Source organism: Manacus candei, unplaced genomic scaffold (genome assembly GCF_025592945.1).
Source record: "Manacus candei isolate 608988 ecotype Guabito, Panama unplaced genomic scaffold, ASM2559294v1 h1tg000047l, whole genome shotgun sequence".
NCBI classification, from domain to species: domain Eukaryota; kingdom Metazoa; phylum Chordata; class Aves; order Passeriformes; family Pipridae; genus Manacus; species Manacus candei.
The window spans coordinates 4,925,545-4,948,412 of NW_026138095.1; the positions used below are offsets into that span (position 1 = coordinate 4,925,545).

At 36.5% G+C, this 22,868-nt stretch overlaps 1 protein-coding gene across 7 annotated transcripts in view; it reads right to left on the minus strand.

The window, feature by feature from the left end:
- STXBP4 (syntaxin binding protein 4) overlaps positions 1-22,868 on the minus strand; it is a 67,570-nt gene that overhangs the window by 43,050 nt on the left and 1,652 nt on the right. For 4 of the 7 annotated variants that reach the window (XR_007906350.1, XM_051798024.1, XM_051798020.1 and 1 more), the window contains exons 1-15: positions 18,496-18,691; positions 15,188-15,261; positions 14,913-15,008; positions 14,475-14,544; positions 13,562-13,636; positions 11,286-11,371; positions 10,493-10,622; positions 9,960-10,092; positions 7,784-7,890; positions 7,238-7,406; positions 6,141-6,219; positions 3,297-3,379; positions 2,707-2,803; positions 1,243-1,346; positions 492-578 (exon numbers count right to left, since the gene is read on the minus strand). Coding sequence is in view for 6 of the 7 variants with exons in the window: in XM_051798024.1 (XP_051653984.1) it covers positions 492-578; positions 1,243-1,346; positions 2,707-2,803; positions 3,297-3,379; positions 6,141-6,219; positions 7,238-7,406; positions 7,784-7,890; positions 9,960-10,092; positions 10,493-10,622; positions 11,286-11,371; positions 13,562-13,636; positions 14,475-14,544; positions 14,913-15,008; positions 15,188-15,261; positions 18,496-18,563 (1,458 nt within the window). In the remaining variant the exon portion in view is untranslated. Of the gene's footprint in view, positions 1-491; positions 579-1,242; positions 1,347-2,706; positions 2,804-3,296; positions 3,380-6,140; positions 6,220-7,237; positions 7,407-7,783; positions 7,891-9,959; positions 10,093-10,492; positions 10,623-11,285; positions 11,372-13,561; positions 13,637-14,474; positions 14,545-14,912; positions 15,009-15,187; positions 15,262-18,495; positions 18,692-22,326; positions 22,450-22,868 lie in introns of those variants that run through there. The other 3 variants (XM_051798021.1, XM_051798022.1, XM_051798023.1) reach the window with 3 other exon arrangements.

Sequence of the window (22,868 nt, forward strand, 5' to 3'; positions counted from 1 at the left end):
CCATGGGGGCATGATTGTAACCCAGGGTATTAAGAAACAATAAATATATTCCTTGCTTTAGGTTTTAGGAATTTTGTAAAGTCTGTGAAAATATGTATTACTTTGGAACATGATTAATTTGTCCCCCAGTTCTGATTTCTTTCAAAAGTATCACTACATGCTTAGACTCTGCAGTCACTAAGATCACATTTTTATCTCTAAATAAAATTGCCTGGCAAATCAGTCACTTCTCCAAATTCACTTTTGCGAAATATCTGCTTAGTTTCATTTCTCTGTGGATCAGAGTAAAAAAATGTGTTAGGATTCAGTATAACAAATAAAATTTACTGTCTCTAGAAATATATTATAAGCAATCTTCAAATGTATTAGGACTGTTTGCTCTGCCTTTGTACTTAATCATGAAAAATTCCACATAAAATTCAAAATAAGAACAGTAAATTACTACATACACTCCAAAAAATGAATAATTTAGAGCAAATAAAAACGGTTACCTTTAATTTACTAATTTCTTTTAAAGCTTCATTCCTTTCTTTCTTAAGTCTTTCCACGTCATCCTCCAAAGAATTACAGGTTGCAAACTATTTAAATACATAAGGTTAGAATGTATTGCTAACTGTGTCTTCCATAATCTTTAACATCTTATATTAAGAGGTCTTGTTAATAAAATTAGAGGAAAATCTTAACTTTAAAACAATTTAATGCTCTGAAAATGCTAAAAATGTTTAAGAAAGTTTTGACTAACTTATCTTCCCAAGGAATAATTATTTTTCCTGTTAAAGTGGATTAATAAAAGTACTTTTTGAAGTATCGAGAAAACATCATTAATAGCCCCTGTTTTTTGCATTATTTTAAATATTTCCTTTTATTTTAGTATTCATATGCTAAAAATGATCTTTTTTAAAGTCAGCTCTAGAATAAAATGATTTTCACAGTAGCAGGAGCTCAAATCACTTGGCCCAGTAATTGTTTATCATTCACACAGGTTGTAGCATTTCCATTAAGAAACCTCAGAAAATCCCTGTTGTCCAGACTTATAACAAACAACAACATAATTATATTAATTGCTCTCTGCAAATCAGGCTGCTTAATAAAGCTTGACAGAAACTGGGTTACCTTAAAGAACCCTGGGATATGGAGCTGTTTTAAACATCTGCCCAAAATATGGAATAATTTCACATATAATACACTCTCCAATAATCTCCTCCCAACAATTAAAAACACTGTTCAAGCACATATTTTTACCTGTGGATCCTGTAAGCTGGAAACTTCACTGCCCCCAAATGTGACAGATTTGTGGCCATCATCTGCTGTATTTGAGAACAGATTCCTTGAAACTTCAATGAAATCTAAAAAACAGTTCACATTTTGTTGCTGCAGCCCATGAGTTCACTTCAGTAGCAGTGTCACTAAATGCAACACAACTCCAAATATCACAACGAACAGCCAGTCTTTTATAAATGCAGCTTAAGCTTTCTAAAGGAAAATAGGAAAATTAGACACATCCCTCTCAAGAGAAACTTTTGGTAAAGAATAAAAATGTCCAAAACACATCTTGGGAAGAAATATCCTCAAAATTAAGTCGTGAAGGACAAAAGAAAACAAAGGTGGTGTGAAAGTTCAGCTTCCAAGTACCTGTTTAGGGATGCTTTACATTTGGCAGGTCTCTGTGACAAATGAAAAGAAATCTGCACACCAGGTCTACACCTGCCCTTCCCAATAATTAATTATGTTTGAGGAGACATAATTAATTCCCTGCAGGAAAAGGGAAAAAATGTCATGCTGGCTCAGAGCTCGTGGTTTCCTCTGCAGGTCCTTTAAACCCCTGACAGAGCCCCGGGAAAACTGATGCTGGCTAAGTTGAAAGTTCTAAATACAAACACTGCATCACTCACAATCAACGTGGCTTGGATGATGAATGTATTAAAAAAAAAAAATCTGCCACGATATGACAGAAAAGTGGAAATAAAAAGGTCAGTTAGTTTACTCCACGTAAAATCTGATGGAAGATCCGGTGTTTTTCATGATGAGATACTTGAAAATCCAGTGTCTTTTTGGATGGTTAAGTATAAAATATTACTTTTCACACACTAGTTTTTGATGCTGTTCTTCATAAACTTTAGGAAAAGTGAAATTTCCATCAGTTTTAGCATCAGAACTTTCATGTCTCACAGTTTTTGAAAAATATTTTTAAATTGTCAGTGTCACCAACCAAAATTGTCATAACCAACAGAAGCGACTCATTCCCATCAGAATTAGGTTTAGCCAGAAGAACTGTGATGGTCTCCATGCAAATCTCTTTCTATATGCAATAGCTGAAATGTTCTTGCTTCTCACAAACTGAAGTTAAAAAATACATCAGTTTAGTCCCTTCAAGAAGTCTCTTTAACCATCAATACTTTCCCAAGTAATTTTTGGAACAATTACAGCTCCCTATCGTCAAGGTAAAAAATTTAGGCATTTGTGAGCACAAAATAAAGCTTTCCCAAGGCTGCTCTTAATTAGATAAATTTGTGATTTGCTTTCCCAATACTTAGTTTCAGAATTTCAAGCGCATTTTTATACAGTAGAATAAGGTTCTTGCCTCAAACTATCATTTTATTTGCAGCAGCAACCCAATAGTGACAGAAAATATATTAAATGGTTATTATCTATCATTTCTGTACTCCTACTTTTCATTCTTTTCCATAGTAATTAACAAATTATTACCTCCAAAAGACACTGTTCCTTTAGAATCTTTCTGAAGTTGCTGCCTGAGGGCTAGCTGCTGTTCATCTGTGAGCTGAATCCCAAGATAATTCAATGCCTGAAAGGAAAAAACTTATTTTGGAGTGAAAAAAGAAAGGACTAGGGATAATGACTGCAGGGACATGGGGGAGTAATTAAAGAGCTATACTTCAAAGAGCCTTTGTATCCTGGTACACTCTCACTGACAACACTTTTATTCCAGAGCTGCTCTGTAACTTTTCCTTCTAATTGAGAGATGTACAGATATTATTTAACCTTGAATATGGATGAGTGTAATAAGCAAAACCCTTTGTCCTTAATAACTGCCTTAAAAACCCTGAGGGATGTTCGGATTCCCAGAAGAGTTAATCAGTAATTAGATTAACAAAACCAGTAATTTGCCCAATATATAAAATGAAGTATTGCCCTGCAACACGAAAGAACTACTTGAATGGAAAATTTTGTGTGTAATTTATACCTTTAAAGTTTGTCAGCATAGGAATATTGTCCAGATGTTTTACCTGCATCAGGAAGGGAGAGGAAGGAAAACTCCAAAGATTTAAAGTATTTACCCTCTCCAGTTTTTCTGTTTTGAGACGAATAGACGAGTTCCTTCCTCGAGGCTCGTAATCATCATTCTGGCTGGGGGCAAGAGCTAAGAGGAAAAAAATTAATTAATAATTCTCTAGTTGTAACTATTGCTTTGAAAAATTTGTTCTAAAGCTCTGCTTGTCAAGTGGGTGCCAGCTAAATACCCAGTTGCTAAAAAGACATTTTAACACTTAGACTGACTTTTATTTTTTTAAAGGACGCAGTTGTAATAAACAAAAATTATGGGTATCGATCACCTACACTATTTTTTTTTTGTATAAAGAAGTGACAAGTAGCAAATTAGCAGAAAGGAACCAGGAATAACTGAGTGATCCATCAAGCATATGGCTTATACTGGTGGTGTTTTCTCTTCTCTCAGAGATACACAGATACCCAGGAAACAGAAGGGGAAGCACAGTTGTGAATTCCAAGAGAGACCTCCAAGACACACCCTCATCACAACTGACAGCTCCCAAAAACATATGGAGTGATCCAGAAAACACTGGGGAAAGAGAGGGGATGACCTGTTGCCAGTTAAGGGCTGTGTGGAGGGAGCTTAGACTGAATTTCCCAGGCTCCTTAGGAGCTCTTTTCCAAGAACTCTCACCCATCAGCCCCTTCCCCAAGTTCCCATGTTTTTAGCCAGCTGCATTAATAACCTGTGGTGCACCTGCTGCATTTCCAACACACACAAACCATGAGGCTGAGGCAGGGAGAAGAAGGCAGCAGCACCAAGCAGCCCCTATGCAAGATTTCACAATAATTGCCTTTTATTTTTTTTTTTCTTTTTGTGTGTGCATGCTGAGTTTTGATGGAACTTGAGAAACACAGTCAACAGCTTTGTCATGTTTCAGACACACCTGTGGATACAACACAACCACCTTTGGCAGCCTTTGCTCACAGACAGCAGGCAGAAGGAGCAGTGAACTGCCTCTTGCTTTGGATTTTAGGTCTGTGCACGAAGAAAAAAATTCCTGGTTTGCATTCATTAGTTATAAATCTAATTTAGATCTTAATTCACCGTTTCATTAATGGATTAGAGAGGTACCAAAACCAAACCCAGCATTTAAAAAGCGAAGGATTTTGCAGTTTGAGATTCTCTCTAAAGGAACAGAAGGAAGCACAGAGAACTCTGTTTTTTTTTTTAATTTTTTTTAGTTTCACAGCATATCAGTTTCCAAGCTCCAAGTAATTTACATTCTCTCTATATGCCAAAAGCATAAACCAAAACATCTTGAAAATCTCTGACACTAACACCTCTCACATGCTATATTAAATTCTGAAGACAGTGGGCTAAACCTCGGTGGAATTGGCACACTTCCTTTGAGCTCAGAATGAAAAAGCCTCTCGTATGGGTTTGTGCAAAAAACTTTTCAAAACTATGCTGATTTTTTCATAAAGCATAAAAAATAAAAAATCCTCTAAGAGATACTTTAATTTTTTCAAGGTTATCTTTGAAAGGTTATCCTCGATAAAGGGCAGCATGAAAGAAGTGGCAGGTTTGACAAAGGATGTGCTATTAAATAGGAAGAAAATGAAACATAAGAAACAGCACAAACTGGAGCTGCAAGTGTTTGTCCTTTCCACTCCACTACCCACTTATTCAGATGTGTTAAGAAACTGTGGCCTTCTTGGTCTCTTTAAACAATGAAGCTCCTGGGTATTGCATTATATTAACCAAGAGTCTCATATTCTGAATATATTAAAAAACAGCCTTTTGTCTTGTTCCTTTCATTTAGTTGAGGTGTTTTTCATGGTCAATATGAAAATCTGTGTGATCATTAATCTCTAGCTATATTCAATACTTCAATCTTTCCAGTTCCAAAAGTTCACATTCATTCAGCTCACCCTTCAAGGAAGGGAGACAACCAGTCAGATTTGCATTACAGGAACTGTTTCATTTTAAATTTGAATATCTAATATGGGCGATAATAAATGCAGGTATAATTTAAGTAACACCAGTGGAGAAACATCTGGAATGAATCAGATCCTGTATGTTTGTTCTTCCTCTTCTCAGTAAATTAGACACCAAGCTGAGGAGCTCAGGTTATGCTCAATTGCTACTACCTGAAGAAAAAGGATATAGTTCAGGTCTTCACACAGAAATACAGAACAGAGTCAGTTCTGTCACTGTGCCAATGGGGACTCTCATTATTGGGTCAGACTCCTGCATTTTCACTGTTTCTAAACACAACACATATTTGTTTCCCAAAGGAATTACAATTGTTCAGCTCAAATCTGGTTCTGACCAAATTCTGCAAACTCTGTTTTTCCTCAAGTGTTGTTTTCAAAGTAGATATTTAGAGAGATGATCAAACTGACTCTTGTCTTTGTTCAAATGCCATGGCTCTCAAACATAAATATTAACATATATGTTCTATTTGTTATGAATTGAAAGGTTGTTAGAGGTCTGCATGTTATTTCTACCCCTCCAATATGCTGCCCTGATTTAAACAAAAAACCCCATGCAAGCAGCACACATCCACAGAATTTCATCAAATCAAGAAAGCACAGTTTCTATGGCAACCTAATCTTGATCTATATGTGAGTCTTCATTATCTGGTTTCTCCTGAGTCTATTATCATTACTGCTGTATAGCAAATGTTGTGATCACTCGTTTTTGTTTGGTTTCAGCTGTTTGTTAAAGACAATGTAAGTTATATTTGACAGGAGCTCCTAAAAATCCATTGATCTCAGTCCTTTATTTAGGACTATAAAAATATTCCTTCTTTTGAAGACTACTGAGTCTCACCATGTAGTGTGTGCTGCAAGACAGTTATCAAAGGGAAAAAAAAAGGGTGGCAGGGAATGAAGTCAGCACTTACCCGTGGCAGACACATCAGCAGGACTGTTGTCTGGAGGAGTTATTGGAGATTGCTCTCCCATCTTGACTCCAGTTTCCATCTACAAAAGAAAATCAAAAGCCATGAAACACCACTCCTGAGGCAGATCACAGGCTAAACTAGAAATACACATTAATGCAAAGAGAGAGGGACAGGAAGGAAGACCAGGGGGAGAAAAAAGGGCTGGATAGATCAAAGCAACAATGGAAGGCACGGAGGGGGTGCTGGTGGTGAGAAGGGATGGCACTGGAAAAACTCAGATCAGGGCCTCTTCAAAACCCTGGGCTTTGAATATCTCCACAGATTAAGATAACACAGTCTCTCTAGGCAACCTGTTTCAATATTTATATCCCTAACAGGAAAGAAAAATGGGCAAGAATTTTAAGTACAAACATAAGAAGAACTGAGAATCACCTGCTTTGACTTTGTGTTTGACACAGAACATTTTATTCATTCTTGTTCGAAGGTAATACTTTATTTAGCTTTAAAAGTAAGATAAGCTGAAAAAGTTCCTTCAAAAATTAAAATAATGGTTTTAAAATCTTCTTTCTTATGGTCAACATTATTCCTTTTACAAATTTACTTCTTTAAGGTGAGCTGTATGAATTAAAACAACAATTGATGAGCTCAAAGGGGAAAAAGGCCACATTCTTCTAGGACTTTTTTAAAGCAAAAATCCCATCATCACAGAGCAAGTGTAACTTCTGAGATTGTACTGTTCACATATATGTAGTAAACAGAGAGTATTTTATCTCTGAAATAAATAACTATAGATATCACATTCCAAAACTTTACAACCTAGGGAAACATTAGGGAGAACTTTGTATCTAAGAACACAGTTAATGCTTATTTTATTTGATTTGTTGTCTTACCCCAAGTCAACTAACAGTCTTATTCCTCTCATCAGTGGTTTAACCTCCTGTTACACAACATGGTTTTTGCAAATCTTTTGATATTCCAAAGACTTAACATTGTGGAGGAAAATAGCCATTTTCTTACTAAAATGGAAACTCAATTAAAATTAGGAGAAAACAACCATTTGCTCACTTGATTCTAAGTGGATTAATAAGTGTACTCACAGCATCTGGAGTGAATGTTGAAACCAGCTTCCCATTAGGGGATGGCAGAGCCTGTTGCTCTCCATATGCTACAGAAGATGTTAAGAGGCTGAAAGGACGCTGCAGATTCTCTGGATAACTGGGAATATTTTTTTGCCTAATAAAAGCTATCTCCCAGAAGTTTTCCAACCTAAAATTAAAGAAGTTTCAACATATTATATGCTATGTTGTTTGTAAGATTATATGTTGCTTCTGCAAAAAATTACATGTTTCCAAACACTGTGATTTTATTAATTTTTTTTCTAAAAGGGTGCTCTATTCCCCATCATTAAAAAGGCTGATGGGGTTGGGTTCTCCTTTGATATTTTATTTTTGAAAGCACTCAAGTATCATAATTTTTCAGGTCTAAAAGGTGCATCTGAGTCTTTTCTATGAAATAATATTGCAATTGAATATTAAAAAAAATTAAAATGCCTGCATTTCCTCTAAAGTCAAGTCATTAATCTGATCCTAAACATCATATAATAAACTATTTTGGAGGGTTAGCTGCTTGACAGTAGCAGATACCTCATCTTTGTTCTGTTGATTATACTTTTTGCCTCTTCATAGGAGACACCAATCATGGACTCCTTGTTGATGGACACAAGTTGATCTCCAGGCTTCAATCGTCCATCCTAAGACAACAAATAAAAAACCAAACCCATTATTTTTATAAGAACTAACTAACACTACAGAAAAAAACTGTATAATGACAGCACTTTCACATATTCCTCTGGATCTGTTGAGACAAGAAACACCAAGAGCAGCTGTGCATTCTGCCTGACAATCTTCCAGGAATAAACAGATTAAATGATCATTAATCACCATCACAGCAGTCATTATAAAAACTTCATTAGACAGAACACACCACAGATATTGTCTAAAGAAGAAATTTGGACCCACATACATATTCTGTTAAAAAAACCCCATCCAAAGGAAGCCCAGATTTTTCCAGCAAGGAGCACCAACCCATCTGACTTTAGGAAGCTTCCTTACTAATTAATTCAGCTGCGAGCTGGGTTCATTTGTATTTCAGACCCAAATGTTCACAGCAATACATGGGACTCATGAGGCACTCACTGGCCATGTTAAGTTAATGAGAAAACTAGATTAGTCTATTAGGAATTCACCAGGCAAAACCATGACAGAAATAACACTGTCAACTTTGTGCTTCTGTTAAATTAATTGCAAATTCTCTAGCACATTTCTGTCTGAGAGACTATAAGACAAGACTTTAAACATGCTAGGCTACACTTCTCAATAAGAAAAAGCTTTCTCTACTCACATTTTAAAAGAGGCCTCAACAGTTTAGCTGGAATTTCATGTAATTCACCTACAGTTACAGAGTTTGTTATGACATTTATCTAATGTAATAAACATCGAATCACACATCTCAGTTCTTCAGCTCTTAAGAAATTAATCACCAAGTGAAACAAACTGTGTACAGATGATACACAGGAAACAAGAAAAATACCTTTTCAAGACCAGTACAATTATACCTATTTAATATCCACATACCATAATATTAGTTGTGTCATTTCAAACCTATGATAGCGTTTTATTACTTCTTTTTTTTTGTCACTTAATGTTTTGGTTTTGATTAAAGAAAAAAGCTGTAGATCTTTTATTTTGCTTTCATCCAGCCTATCAAAGAATATCCATTTCAATGGTGCCCTCACGTGGCAGAGGTTCAGAACATGTTTTCTGCTTCAGATTCCCAAAGGGGATAACCTTTGGATTGGGAAATTACCTCTATCAGTGCTAACATTGGAACCTCCTGAAAATTTATGTCTCAGCCTATTGATTATGTGTGATAGGCTTTCAATTGTATGTTTGCAATGAGAAAAAACGTTTTAGAAGCCACAACAAAATAGGAGAAACACAAGAAGAATGATTATCATTTATCTACTGAAAGAGGTCTTTGAGAAACACTGAATGTTTTCCTTTACTTAATATTTTAGGACTAAACTTAGTCTACAAAAGTTCAGTAACAAATAGTTACAGACTGTTTGGGGACAAAACTCATTGTTTGTGAAATCAGCTTGTAGCCTTTTGCTTGGCCTGAGGCAAAAGCTGGTAATCTACACTTCAAAATAATCATAATAACTCAGGATGCCAAAGGAGATTCTTGGATAAACAGTCCTGTTTACTTGTACCAGATAGTTGCAGTATTTATTTACTTTTTAAACTGACAAGTCCTCCTGATTTACATACTGCATTTGTCATAAATGAAAACAGTAATCAGAACTGATTCATACATTTTATTAATCTGCACTTTCGGAATACTGTTTTTTTAATTTGCCTACACAATGATTTCCAACTGCAAGGATTCATCTAAATAAAGCCTCAGGGAAACATGATTTTTTGAATGTCCAGGAAAAAAACCAAAGAGATGACATCTGTAGCTGTGTCCCATCCTTCCTATTTACCTTCCACCATGCAACCTCTTACAGAAGCTGATTTTGTACCTTCTCATACATAAACTGGGGAATGAAGATCCTCATTTACCTCAAATAGACTTTTGAATAATTTTCATTACCATGTAACCCTGCTGCAGTGCAGTGAGAGCAGTCTGTTTAAAAAGAAGGCAAGGAGAAACACAAACATATTTTGTATTTAAAATATGGCTGTATATATAACATACTGAAGCAGGTACTAAATGAAGGCAAAAATACAGATGTCTGAAGGGAAAAAAGGTCTTTACCTTATGACAATCACCACCAGGGATAATTTCTTGAATATATACCAAAGGCCCTTCATTTCTGTTAATTCCTCCCACAATATTCAAACCTAGGCTTGTTCCTTTGCAAACAGAGATAATCTGAAATGCACTATCCCTACAAAGAGAAAGGTAGAATTACTTCACAGAACTAGATACTCAATAAAGACTGAAACAACATATTATCTTTATGTATTTGCAAAATCAATAAGATATTACAGCAACAATCTCAATGTTCAAATATTACACTGCCAAATTACCACAAAAACCAGAAGCATTAATTCTTTAGGACACAGATCAAAAGTCAACTTCTACCATGTAAATGACAAATAAATAGGAAAATAACTTATTAAAACTGAAAGTCTGCAATATCCACGGTATTATAAATTACAGGATTAAAAATTAAAAAATAAACCAAAAGTTTAACACTTAGTGCTCAACCCAAATTCTCCTGACCAGCCAAACACAGTATTTCCTGCAGCTCACACAAGACAGTGACAGTCAGTTTTGGAAATTACTTTGCAGGCTTTGGGGATGGTGCTGGGACAGAATTATTTCTGCTGCTGGTAGTGGTGTTTTCCTTCAGAGGCAACTGAGGACTCTGTGACCTCGAGGATGACCCAGAGGAAAGGCTCTCTGTAGATTTTGCTTCAAGAAAAGAAACGTTGAAAAAAAAAAAGAAATAAAATACACATTGGGGAAAAAGCACAAAATTTCAGCTCATGTAAGTTCAGCAGGATTATTTTCATGTTGGAAAACAGACAAATAAAGCAATCAGACAATCAAAAGGAAGCTTAAGTCTACACAGTAAGAAGTGCAAGTCACCCAGGGTCCCAGGAATAATACTTTAAAACATAGCAAGTGACAGTTTTTTCCAATCTAGGTGCAAAAAAAAAAATCTCAACTGACTTTCCTAAAGAATAATCCTCTGTGCTATATAAAGCATCTTAATTAGGCAGCAATTCCACCAAGATTAGAATTTATGGTACTCTAGCTCAAATTTTGTGCTTTGAAATCTTGCAGCACATTTCAGCTACAAATAGCAAATACTTTTCACATCATTCATTAATTAAAATTGCTGAAAGCAGATAGTAATATATTTAAAAGTCGAGGACACTGACACACAAAGCCCTCAAGGTATATTTTTAGACTATAAATGTCACAGTCTAAGTGACCATGTGTTTTGCCTGACTTTCAGTCACTTCCTCCAAGAGATCTCCCCCCAGATTAAGAGTTTTAAGTGCAAGTTTCTACTCCACCCAAGGCTGGCTGTCCCACAGGATTATGTCAGGCTTGGAAGTGATCTCTCACCAGCTAACAGATGTGTTGGAGAACTTCTAGCAGAGTTGTTGTCACTGTGAGAGCCATACTTGTCCATCAGGTCGTGGAATTCTTTCCTGTGGCAATAAAAAGATCCTCTTTGTCAGGATTTGGCATTAGTGAAACCTGCACTGTACTGAAGTTTCTCTTCCTCAGAAGAGGAGGCTCAACCTCAACTGAAAGAGGAAAGCCCTGTCAAATGTCCAGAAAAGGCAAGGAGAAGATCATGTAATACAGGGTAAAGATGGAAAAGCAACAGACTGTGAATGAAATGGACTATTGCTGAAAAAGCTTAATTATTATCTCTCTTTACCCTGGATTGCATAACTTTAAAAACTTGTAATCCAAATCAATTAGAAATGATAAAACAGTGGTATTACTTAGATCCAGAAAAAGTTACTTATATTAGAAGGCATCAGATTACAGCATACTCATGTTTTTAAAGAATGCTTTTAGTTCAATTACACTGAACAAGAACCCAGAAGAGACTGGCAAACAAAGATGTGGCACCTCAAAAAAAAAAGAGGATAGAAGAAATATTTATTAATTACTCAATAATGAGCAAAACAGAAGCAAATTCCAACTTGTACTTAGTTTTCTCAGAAATTTTCAGTCCATTTCATCATCTTTGTATATTAAATATTAAATATGTCTCTCCTTAGGCTTTATCTTTTTCATTATGCTATTTCTCTCACTGAAAGAGCAATTCTTGGTCAAGTGCACTATTGAAATAATGGAAATAGTTGAAAATACTACTACTACTACAAACTAAAAGCAGCAGCTGTTTGGCACCCATCATATTTGTAACAAACTGGCAAAGATGTAAATTTTGGATCACATGCACTGAAGAGACAACAAAAATGCTTGATTCACCTAACATTGAATCCAGCCTAATTAAAAATAAAAAGTTTATGATCAGAGCTATGATTATCTCGGCGATACCCGATTTAAAAAATGTAAGTAATCTAGAATGATGTAAGCCAGAAACATTGGCAAATTAATACTGCAGAATTAAACACAGAGAAAACAAATTAACTGATTGCAGGGAGAGTAATTCCCAGGTAATTCCAGTGACTGCAGTTAAAAGCTGCTGGATGTGTTATTTTTTTAAAAAAAGAATGACAAAATTTACTGTACTAATGCCAGAGCCAGGGAACACACAGTTGAGTGCAAATCAAATAATCTTTTAGCACAGGAATGTAAATCCCCAAGAAATGAATTCACAGGTGTGTGGGTGAGGGACTGTCTGGAGTGGCAAATTCAGCCCAGGCCACTGCTCCTATCCCCAGAGTGGTTAAAGGACCAATGGATTTTAATTATTCAAGGAATTTAGAGGAACTAAGCCAGTATGCTTTAGATAAAAGCAGATTAAGAGTGGACCTCACATATATCTGGGCAGTCTGAAAAAAAAATGAGAGATCAGAGGCTACAGAGTGATTTAAATGTCTGTCAAATACACAAAATAAAGGAAACAGAAAGAAGGAAGCTTAACTCGGACAAAAGGCTAAAGGAATTTAGAGAAAAATCCTTTATGCAGAGATTACTCTGTAAGTGGAACATCCCAGGAAAGGCAAATAACAGCAGCTACTCTTGCAATGATTATCAAAAATAGTTACATAACAGCTCATTTCTCTGGAGATTTAAGTCACAAGGGGATACAGACCTGGATCCAGCGTTTCCGATGATGCTCTGCCAATACAGGTTTATATGCTTAACTTCCAACAGTAAGGTTAAAGCAATATTTAACATAAATGCCCTTATAATGGATGTATTTTGGACTACCTGCTGCACTGAACAGTTTAACCTGCTTATCCAAACCATTCAAAGCTCATTAGAGATTGAAAAGCAAATTTCCGAGGGGAAACAACAACTAAATCTGACTTTTTTCAGAAGGCCAGACCAGTCTGAACCATATAGTCTTGTGGTACTACAGCTCTAATGTAGATTCTTAATTTTTTATTATTTTAAAATGTGAGAAGTATTAAAAAAATCTATTACAGCATATAATTTTTAATGGTATTAGCTGGGAACATAACATTAAAATCCTCCTCTTTAAACTCAAATTGGCCTGAGCTTGCTACTTGAATTGATGCAAGTGATCTCAGAATGAACTGGTATCAAATACCACACAGAAAAATGTGATATGTGGTGTAATCCTGCAATTAAATCTAATCTGAAAGAGAAATACATGCAAGCCCAGCCCCCCAACCCAAGATATAGCACTGGAGTTTTATTAGTTTTGAGGTTAAAACAAATTTTTCTCTTACTTTGCTTCTTCATCTCTTGCAACGAGCAGAGACATGTGATTAGATGCTGATGCTGTTCTCAGGATGTCAACAGCCCTACAAGGGGGAAAACAGCCAAATAAATACACCAGGGGGCTGTCAAGAAGTACAGAGCAATGCTAAAAGAGCAGGAAAATGGACAAATTCCTATCAGAGTTAATCATTTTCACTGCCAGATACAGAGAAAAGAGCTTTCCAGCAGCATAACTTCAACTAAGCACTGGGGAATGGAGCAAGAGAGACTGTGGTGCCTCTGTGCTGCTGACAGCACCAAGCTGGGACTGACCCCTCCTTCCCTTCCCTTCCCTTTTGTTCCCATCTCTCCTTAGCCCATCCTACTGCCTTCCTGGACCTCCTTCAGGCTTAACAGCCCACACCAGACAAAAACCACTGCTCAGGTGTGGTGCTTTTCTCATGATTTCCCTCAGCAATATATTCAGGATTTTCTGTTTGAATTTCTAGCCTCTGTCTCCAGCACTAAGCTGCACTGATCTCTAGTGATCCAGCTACAGGAACCACCTCCAGATTTTTTTAAACCATTTCCCCTTCATTGTCCCATTACCTGTTCACTGAATCATTTACATTCACCAGTATTGAACCAACAGGTAGTTATCAAAGTATTTTAACAGCTTAATATGTTCTAATGCTATTTTCACACACATTCTCTAATCTATGGCATTAAGAAACCAGTTTATTCTGGCATTATAAAAACTTAAAAGTTATTCAACTTTTCCACATCAGTTTTGCTGAATTAGATTTATAGGATAAATTAATTGCCAGCTGAACTCCAAAGACCTCAGGGGAGTTGAGCTCTTTCACTCAGTCACTGATAATGTTCAAAATAATCTGCATGTGATATTCCAAGCTCTAATAAACATTCACTAATCAAATTTACCTTTCATTTGTTACTCCAATCAAGTTTTCTCCATTGACATCCAAAATGAGGTCACCAGTGAGCAAACGGCCTTGTAATGAAATCAACAGTAATTCATGAATCAACAGGAAAATAGTGAACATGGGATTCAAACAGGACTTTTCCTTTCAGTTTTATGTGATTTAATGCAATAAACAATTTTATGACTGTCATGACTTTCTGATCCTAATTAAGATGGGTTATTGTGATAAGATTAATAACTGTCAATCAGTCTTATTAACCACAGAAAATAAGGGTTATTTTAGCTATTGTATTATTTACACACAGTACAAATATTTGTGGGACTGGAATTTGTATTTCACAGTTGTGGAAATTAACTCCGAGTTGAAATTTCTTTTGACAGATTTTGTTTTTTTAACATGTAGTGTGTTGGGAACAAATAAATTCAAAATTACTTACTATCTACAGCAGCAACCCCTCCAGGTAGAATTCTCTTTATAAAAATCCCATAATCTTCTGCTGTTTGTGCCCGATAACCTCCAATAATTTTAACTCCTGCAGGAAAAAATAAGAAACGAGCAAGAAATTGGTTATTCCATCTCCTGTGCTAAATGTATTAAGAGTCAAATCCACAAAAGCCAGATAACCTGTTGGTGATGACAGTGTGACCTGGAAAAGCTCACCAGGTGTTTTTAAAGCTTTGGTTTACTCTGAGGATGTGCAATCTTAGTTACCTAATCCATTCTGACAGTCAGAGAAGGAAATGCGGTGAACAGCTCGATTGATTCCATGAGGGCCCATAATAGTCCTAAGGAACAAAATAAAAGCCATTAAATTACAGAAATGGATGCAGAGCTATGTTGACATAAAAGAAATTACAGTGACCATGTTTTTAACTCCAAGACCAATGTTCTCCACTGACAACTTCATATTGTTTGATCCCTCTGCCCACCCCTTCCCCAACCGAAAATCAACCTCCTCATCACAAATATCAGGTGACAAGGTACTACAAAGTATACACAGTTTACTTCTTTTTCCCCCAGAGCATTTCAGGATGAACTGTGAATTTCATTTTGTTTATAATAAAAGGATTATGATTAAATACAAAAAAAACCCATAACCTGGTCCAGCTTAGCATGTAGGCAAGAAAAACATACCATAACCTCTTAGACCAGGTAATGAATGAATATTAAAATAAAACCACAGCTAAGACAATGTATACAAAAGCATTTTCTAACATATAATTTTGTTGTTATTTACGAACATAATATTTTCCCGACAGTCTCTTAATTTCTTCACTCAACATTGATTTCCTTTTCTGCTGTAAAAAAAGAGTTTCTTTCCCAACTCTTTTGCCTGGTCCCCTGCATACCCTCCCACCCCAAGAGAAAATACCAGGATGGCACTTGAAATTGTCTAAAGGCAGAGGAATATTTTGGAGGCAGTTCATCATGCTAAAGAATTAAGGAAGAATAAAAGTAGAGGTTTGAAACTTAAATTTCCAGTCCCACGGGACACATTACCAGCACGTGGCTCCGAGAACACAAAGTGTTAAGAAGTCCTGTAAGTCCAGGTGACCCTTTACCAGTTTTTATTTTTTATTTGGGTGAATTATGATTTTAAAAATGCAAGTTGTATCATAGCTCCTTTGTCCTGCCACTGTACCATTTTTGGGGAAGACTCACCAGATCTCTTCTAGAAAAGAGCAGAAGCACCACTCAGGTTTTTCTGCTTTGACCTACATATTGTTCTGTATCAGACAGACATACATATTGTTCTGTATTTTCTAGAGAGTGTTGTTAAAGTGACGTGGAACAACCAGAATTCATTAGCAGGAGGCAAAAGAAGATCAAAGTGGAGGACACAGTGACCCAAATCCTCCCACACAACCTAATCCAGCACACAGCCTGAACTCCGTGCCTGAAACTGGGTATATCTGCAAAAGCCAGGGTACATGCCATTAACTGGGGCCATGCCAAATGGAAAAGAGAAATCCAGAAGGTCCGAATGTTCTTAAACTCTAGCACCAGGCAGGCGATCCAGCTTCTAAAGAACATCTGCAGTACTTTTAGTTTTGTAGAAGAAAACTGGATGAGGGTTCTTTATCAAGGGATAAGCACTAGCTCTGAAAAGCAAGTTTCCCAAAACCTCAATTTCCCAAGTATCTGCAAAATTAGCCTTTGCTTTAGAAAGGCTGGCTACAAGAACAGACCCAAAAATTCATGTTTAGAAACAAAAAGTAGGCCTATGTTTCAAACGCTGTCTCATTTTCACTGGATAGTTCTTGAAGTCATTGTTTCATGGGCTAAAAAGAAATGATGAAACCCAGACAGGATATTTGGGCTGTATTTGACACAACTGCACATGACCTTGCAATGACATGGCAAAGCATAAGGCACCCTTTGTATGGATAAAAGTGAACCAAACTGCTTTCATTTAGTAGTGTTACTACCCAGTACTGTCACTTTGATTATCCCATGAATTTAAATTGTTCTGAAGCTGAAATACAGCACCCTGGCCATGTTCTTTGCAGGTCTGTCCTGACCTGTATCCATCTTTGAAAACTTAAAAAGGCTACACTGATCTTTAAAATAGACAATTATTGTATTGTTTTTCTCTCTTGCCTTTTGCTACTTCTGCTCTGGTTCTTGCTCTGCCATGGCCTCAGCGGTTCTCACATGGCATTTTCTTAGTTAAAATAAAAAAAACAAGAACAAAAGTTACTTCAACCTCACACAAAGTCACACAGAGGTTTACTTTCATAAAGTCTTAAAAGATCAAATCTCAGACTTTAAAGTTCAGAGTTCACTAGAAATTGTAGGACCTATTTATATACTACCATATAAAATGATCATGAAATATGATCAAATCTAAGCACAGGCAACACTTTCAGAAGATAGATCATAACTAACATAAAATGCATTCTGACAAAGAGGATACAGAGGATATACAAATTAACAATAAACAGTGGAGAGGGATAAGATAGCTCTGAAACAGTGGAATTGTCTTGATGCTGCCACCAACAATTACAAAGAACTGTTGAACAGGTACCTTTAAAAGATACTCAGGAGTTTTTATGCTCTAGAAATCCCTCCAATACACACAGTTTAAAATTACTTTATCATACAAAAATAAAGACAAGGATCTTCAAATGCCCTGAATTGGTTTAGCATATCTAGCTGACTTTTGGTGTTAGTTTTTTTTCCCCAGAAAACTTAGAGATAGATCTTCAAGTCAAGCTGCTTGTCATAGTTTTAATAAAATAAACAGGGCTTTAACAGTTTCACTGTAAAAAGCCTTGGATTCAGCACCCATCCAACATTAATTTCATGTTATCATTATTTAATATTCATGAAATGTCAGAATACTGCCCCCAGAGCATTAGAAATATGCTCAACGGTATAAATAGGGAAACAGGTTTCTAAACAACTTGGCAGGAATAGCAAAACATAATTCAGTGCTCTTTGTAGAAGACACGAATTAAAAAAATCAGCTGTTGCTGCTCATTTCTCGAGGTCAGGCAAAAGTTCTTGTAAGCAAGGTTTTAGCACACAGAGCAGATGAGAGGCAACAGACAAAATAAACAAGCAAAACTCAACAAAATGTACACTATAACTGTCTTACACTAGAAAATGCTAAACTCAACACTCCAAGTGAAGTCCTGGAACACTAACAGACTAAGTGCATATAATTTTGTGTAAGTGTTCTAGTAAAGGCAATTAAAATGACTTTCCTTCTATTACTTTTTAGCAGAATACACAAGGAAATTCAACAGCTTTAGGTTTTGTATCTTCTAAGGACTTATCAGAATATACAGGATATTCTTCTGATCTCTATTCCTGAGAAACTGTCATTTACGTGCACGAACAAAATATTTATCCAGGATAATAAATACACTTTCCTCACAAAACAGATATTAATTGACACATAAGCAAAAATCTAAATTGCAGCTTATGAAAAGAAGCTGGAAATGCCCACAGCTTTTAAATGCTCTCTCCTGTACTTTGCCCAACTGCAGACCAGAGCAGTGCCCCCAGCATACCAGTACAAGAGAGAAAGCCCATCAAAGCGCTCTGGTTCATCCTCGGCCCCCGGTGAGAGTAAGGACATTCTTCAGGACGGCAGCACAAACAAAGACAACGCAACCAAAACGCTCTGGAGGCTTCCAGTCCAGCTGGATAAAGGTTATGAGCTGGATGATTTCTGCTGCTCACTAAAAACCCAAACACAGAGCTCCAGGCAAGCGTCTCTGCCCACTTAATCTCCTCTGAAACCCTCTGCGTCACATGGACTAATTCACCTAGCGAGGTAATGTTTACTTTTTCTCTGCTTGAAATGGCAATTTACAGCAACTTTAAAGGCTGATAAATACCAAGGAGAAAATTTACTGCACTGTGACTAAGGAATCCGTATCTAGCAGCCAAAGGCAAGTGATGTGATTAAAATAAATTTATTTTCTCCTGTTCTTCCAATAATTTATTTCTACGCTCCCTCCAAACAAGGTCAAAAGCAGTAACTCATGACCTTTCCAAAGCAATCTTCCTACCAGACTGGATTATGTACAGCCTCACAAAAGGGAAAGCCAACAAAGCAGACTGAAAGCACTAATGAAACAAATGCCATTATGCTATTACTTGGCATTCTCAATCATGCTATTGACCTGTGCCACGCTTTAACCTGGTTTTTAGACTTCCAGTATACAGCAGTCAAAAGTTAACACAGAATTTAGGTTACATATTTTCTCTAGGAAGGGAAGCTGATACATCTGTTTTTCTGTGAAAGGCAATAAAACTGGTGAATTTTATGTCATTACACTAAGAATAATCTGATTGAAAAAGTGAAAAATATAACCCTGTTCCCAGAGGTCAGACCCTGCTGACAGGAAGCTTGGCCTTGCAGAGATATAGATATTTTCAGAAGTTCTGAGCACCTGACATCAGTTTGGTTAATGATCATTTCCTTCCAGTCTTGCATCAGAAGATGCATCCCTATTACTCCCCCTTTTTCTAAAATATTATAAAAAGACTGCAATTTAAAATGAAACCCAAATATCCTGTGTTCACTGAGGGCTTTAAGTAGAAAGGTGAATCCTCTGTAGCAAGGAGTGACCCTGTGATCAGACAGCATCTGTCAGGTCTGGAGCTGTGCAGCAGGAGGGCTCGGCTATGCCAGGAATGCACTCGCTTATCTCAGGCACCTTTTTTTTTTTTTTTTAAAGCTGCAGGGACTGTGGTTTCATTAGCACTTAATCGTTCTGGAGAAAGGATCCCTTTGCTTACAGACAATGTTCAAATAGAGCCAGGCCCCAGAGCCTGCAGAGCCACTAAAGGGGCAGAGGGGTGAAGTGACCCACCACAGATTAAGGAGCAGATCAGAAGTGGAAGGGGGATCACAAAGCAGCCTTCCCAGTTCCCAGACTGTGAAAAGCTCCACTGGCATCCTTTGGATTGCTCACATCCATTCAGAGATAAAAACTTGGCCCTTTGTAATCTTTTCTCAATCAGTTCACTCTGTCGGGGTTACCGGCATTGCAGTCAGGTGAAAGAAAACCCATTGATATTTTAAGCCTTGTACCAATTAGCTTTGCTCCAGGTGAGGTTACAGAAAACACCAGCAGCTTTTCTCCAGCAAAACTGTCACCAGTGGAATTCAATTTGTGGAATCAATATCAGGAGCATTTGTCAAAGCAAATATCTCAGACCAATCTGGCTTGATTCCAGTGTTTTCTGCAATGCAAATCTGTCCCCCAGTCACCAGCCTGGCTCAGGGCTCTGCATTTTCACTCTTAAAAAGCCAAAAGGTATTTTTATTAAACCAGAAATTACAAACTTCTGAACAATTAAGGCTGATATAAAGTAGTATTAAGCTTATTGCTCCCATTTTATTAGTTATTAGCAGTGATAGATCACTTGTTCAGACAATCCCTCCTTCAAAGTAAACTGGGCATTGTTCAGCTTCCTGAACTTATCCCTGATGCTTCTATCCCTCTTTACCTTCAAATTCTGCTGCTGTGCTGCTTTTAACGTTTCTAAAGGATTCATACAGAACAATAGCATTATTGCTTCTCTTGTAAGTTCTCTGCCTTTCAAGAACATACCCAGGAAAACACAAATTACCTTTTATTTCCAGAACAATCTAGGAATACTGTAACAACTCAGAAGTCTATAACATTTATGATAAATAAGTAAAACTAAATTTTCAAGAGATATCATTTGTTCTTAAGTAGAACTCCTTTCCAAACAGCCAGTAAACTATTCTATTCTGCCAACATTTGTAATTATGACTCGCCTTTCCCAAAGGAAGTTTTGCAATGCTTTAGCAACTGAGATGGATTACAGGATAACTTAGCAGATGACAAAAAGATTTGCAGAATCTTTGGGCATAAAATTCACAAGAGCTTTTTGTTATAAATAAAACAAAAGGCCTTTTACAAAAATCCTCTACAAGTCCATTAAGCAACTGCAGCCTTTCAGGGGCACTAACCCTAAATTCAGATACTAAGGACCACAGTCCAAGGAATGCTGTGTCATACAGCATGGAAAAGCACTTATTCTGATTTATCCCAAACCACTAATTATTCAAAATACATTTTGCTGATTAGGTCATAAAGAGTAAAAGAAAACACATGTCATTATATGGCAATTGTTAAACATTAAAAAAGCTTGGGCAACATGGTAATTGTGGAGAAGCATGAATGGGTTTAGGCTAACCCCTGTGTAGAGAGGAAACATGTTATTTAAAGTTTAGGTAAAACTCAGTTAATATATAACCAAGTGCATTCTTGGAGCACTGTGCATGGATACTGCCTCACAGAAAATCAGAAAGCATAGAAAATTATAGTCTGCCATTATCATGTAGCTCAAGTGCAGTTAGAGGTGCCTTTCCTGTTCATCTCATACGTGAAAAATTGCCTTTGGAACACTGTAATCCAGGAACTACTCATGAAATACACCTTCCACGTGATTCTAGCAAGCCACAGCTTCTTAAAGGTGTATCTTTGTGTCACATACCCTGAATTTCCACGGGACGAGCAGAGTGCTGGCTTCTTCAGGTCTCAGTAAAAACCAAGTAGATTTTTTTTTAATATTTTGTGGGCTTGGTTTTCAAAAAAATCAAGTTATTTACGAGGTGGCATAATTCTAAATCTATGCTAAATTGGTTGAAAGTGCTTTTGAATTCTGTTGGCTGGATTCTATTACAAAAGCACAGCAAACATGATAGTCCAGCAGGAGCTGTCTGTGCCTGGTTTTAATTCTGGTTTGGATGACAGTGTTGCCACAGTTACTTGGCAGTTTGGGAAGGGTCTGGAGTTATGGTTTTCAATCATCCAGTTTTGCCATTTAGAATCTGATCCAACTTTTGAGTGGATAACATTACTGTCTCTAGTATTAATATCATTATAATTTTAGATCCCATGGCACTGGTAAAAATATGATGGTTCCAAACCACTATACATAAAGCATTAAAGGTACACAGACATAGTATTCTGAAAAATTCATGTTATAATAGATAAACTCTATACAGTGTCTTATGTTACTGTAGGTGCCCTATATATACAAGGAAATAATTAGGTATATACCTTACAAGTATGTTTTCATAGTTACAGAAGCATTAAGGAATTTCTTTGCAGGGTTTTATCTCTGCAGAACCAGTCCTAACCAAGTGCTGATTAACTTAATGAAAAGCTTAAGAGACATTTGCTCCCTTAATGTGTAAATTCACTGGTGTTGGTGTCACCTTCTCTAAGATGTTGATTCAATATCAAAGTTATTTTTCCTGAAGACTTCATCAAAACTAATGGAACTGCAAGAATTTTCATATGATAATCCAGTAATTGCCGTATTCCTGTCTCTGGAGGGAAAAAAATACTTACTTTTTATCTGTATTTATTAGGGGATCTGTACTGGACATCTTCTTAGGTGCACTACTTAAATAAAAGTTCAAAATGAAGAATTCTGACACATGAAGAACTGGCTCCTAACCAGGATAACAACTGCTGTAAAAAAAAAAAAAAAAAAAAAGAGAAACCACTTTTTGAAATTTAAATGGTCATATCTATTTTCAGACACTGAAAACATTTTTATTTATTGCTGACTATTTGAAATCAAGCTGGAAAAAGACAACTGCCATGATAAAACAACTACACTTCATTGCTGAAAATAGTTAACAACTCAGACTTCATTGTATGTGGTACCAAAACATCTCACATCCTAATTCCCTCTTAATTTATGAGGTAGGAATTAGGATAAACCTGAATCGCCTGTGATTAAAATCTTCTAAAAAAGGAAAGAACAGATTACAATTTCAAGATAAAGTAATGTAACTGCCGAAGACAAAAAAAAGTCTCTCTGGTTTTTTTTTCCTCTATCAAAGGTTTCTTGTGGAGGGAACGTTGTGTGGAACATGATAAGGTGT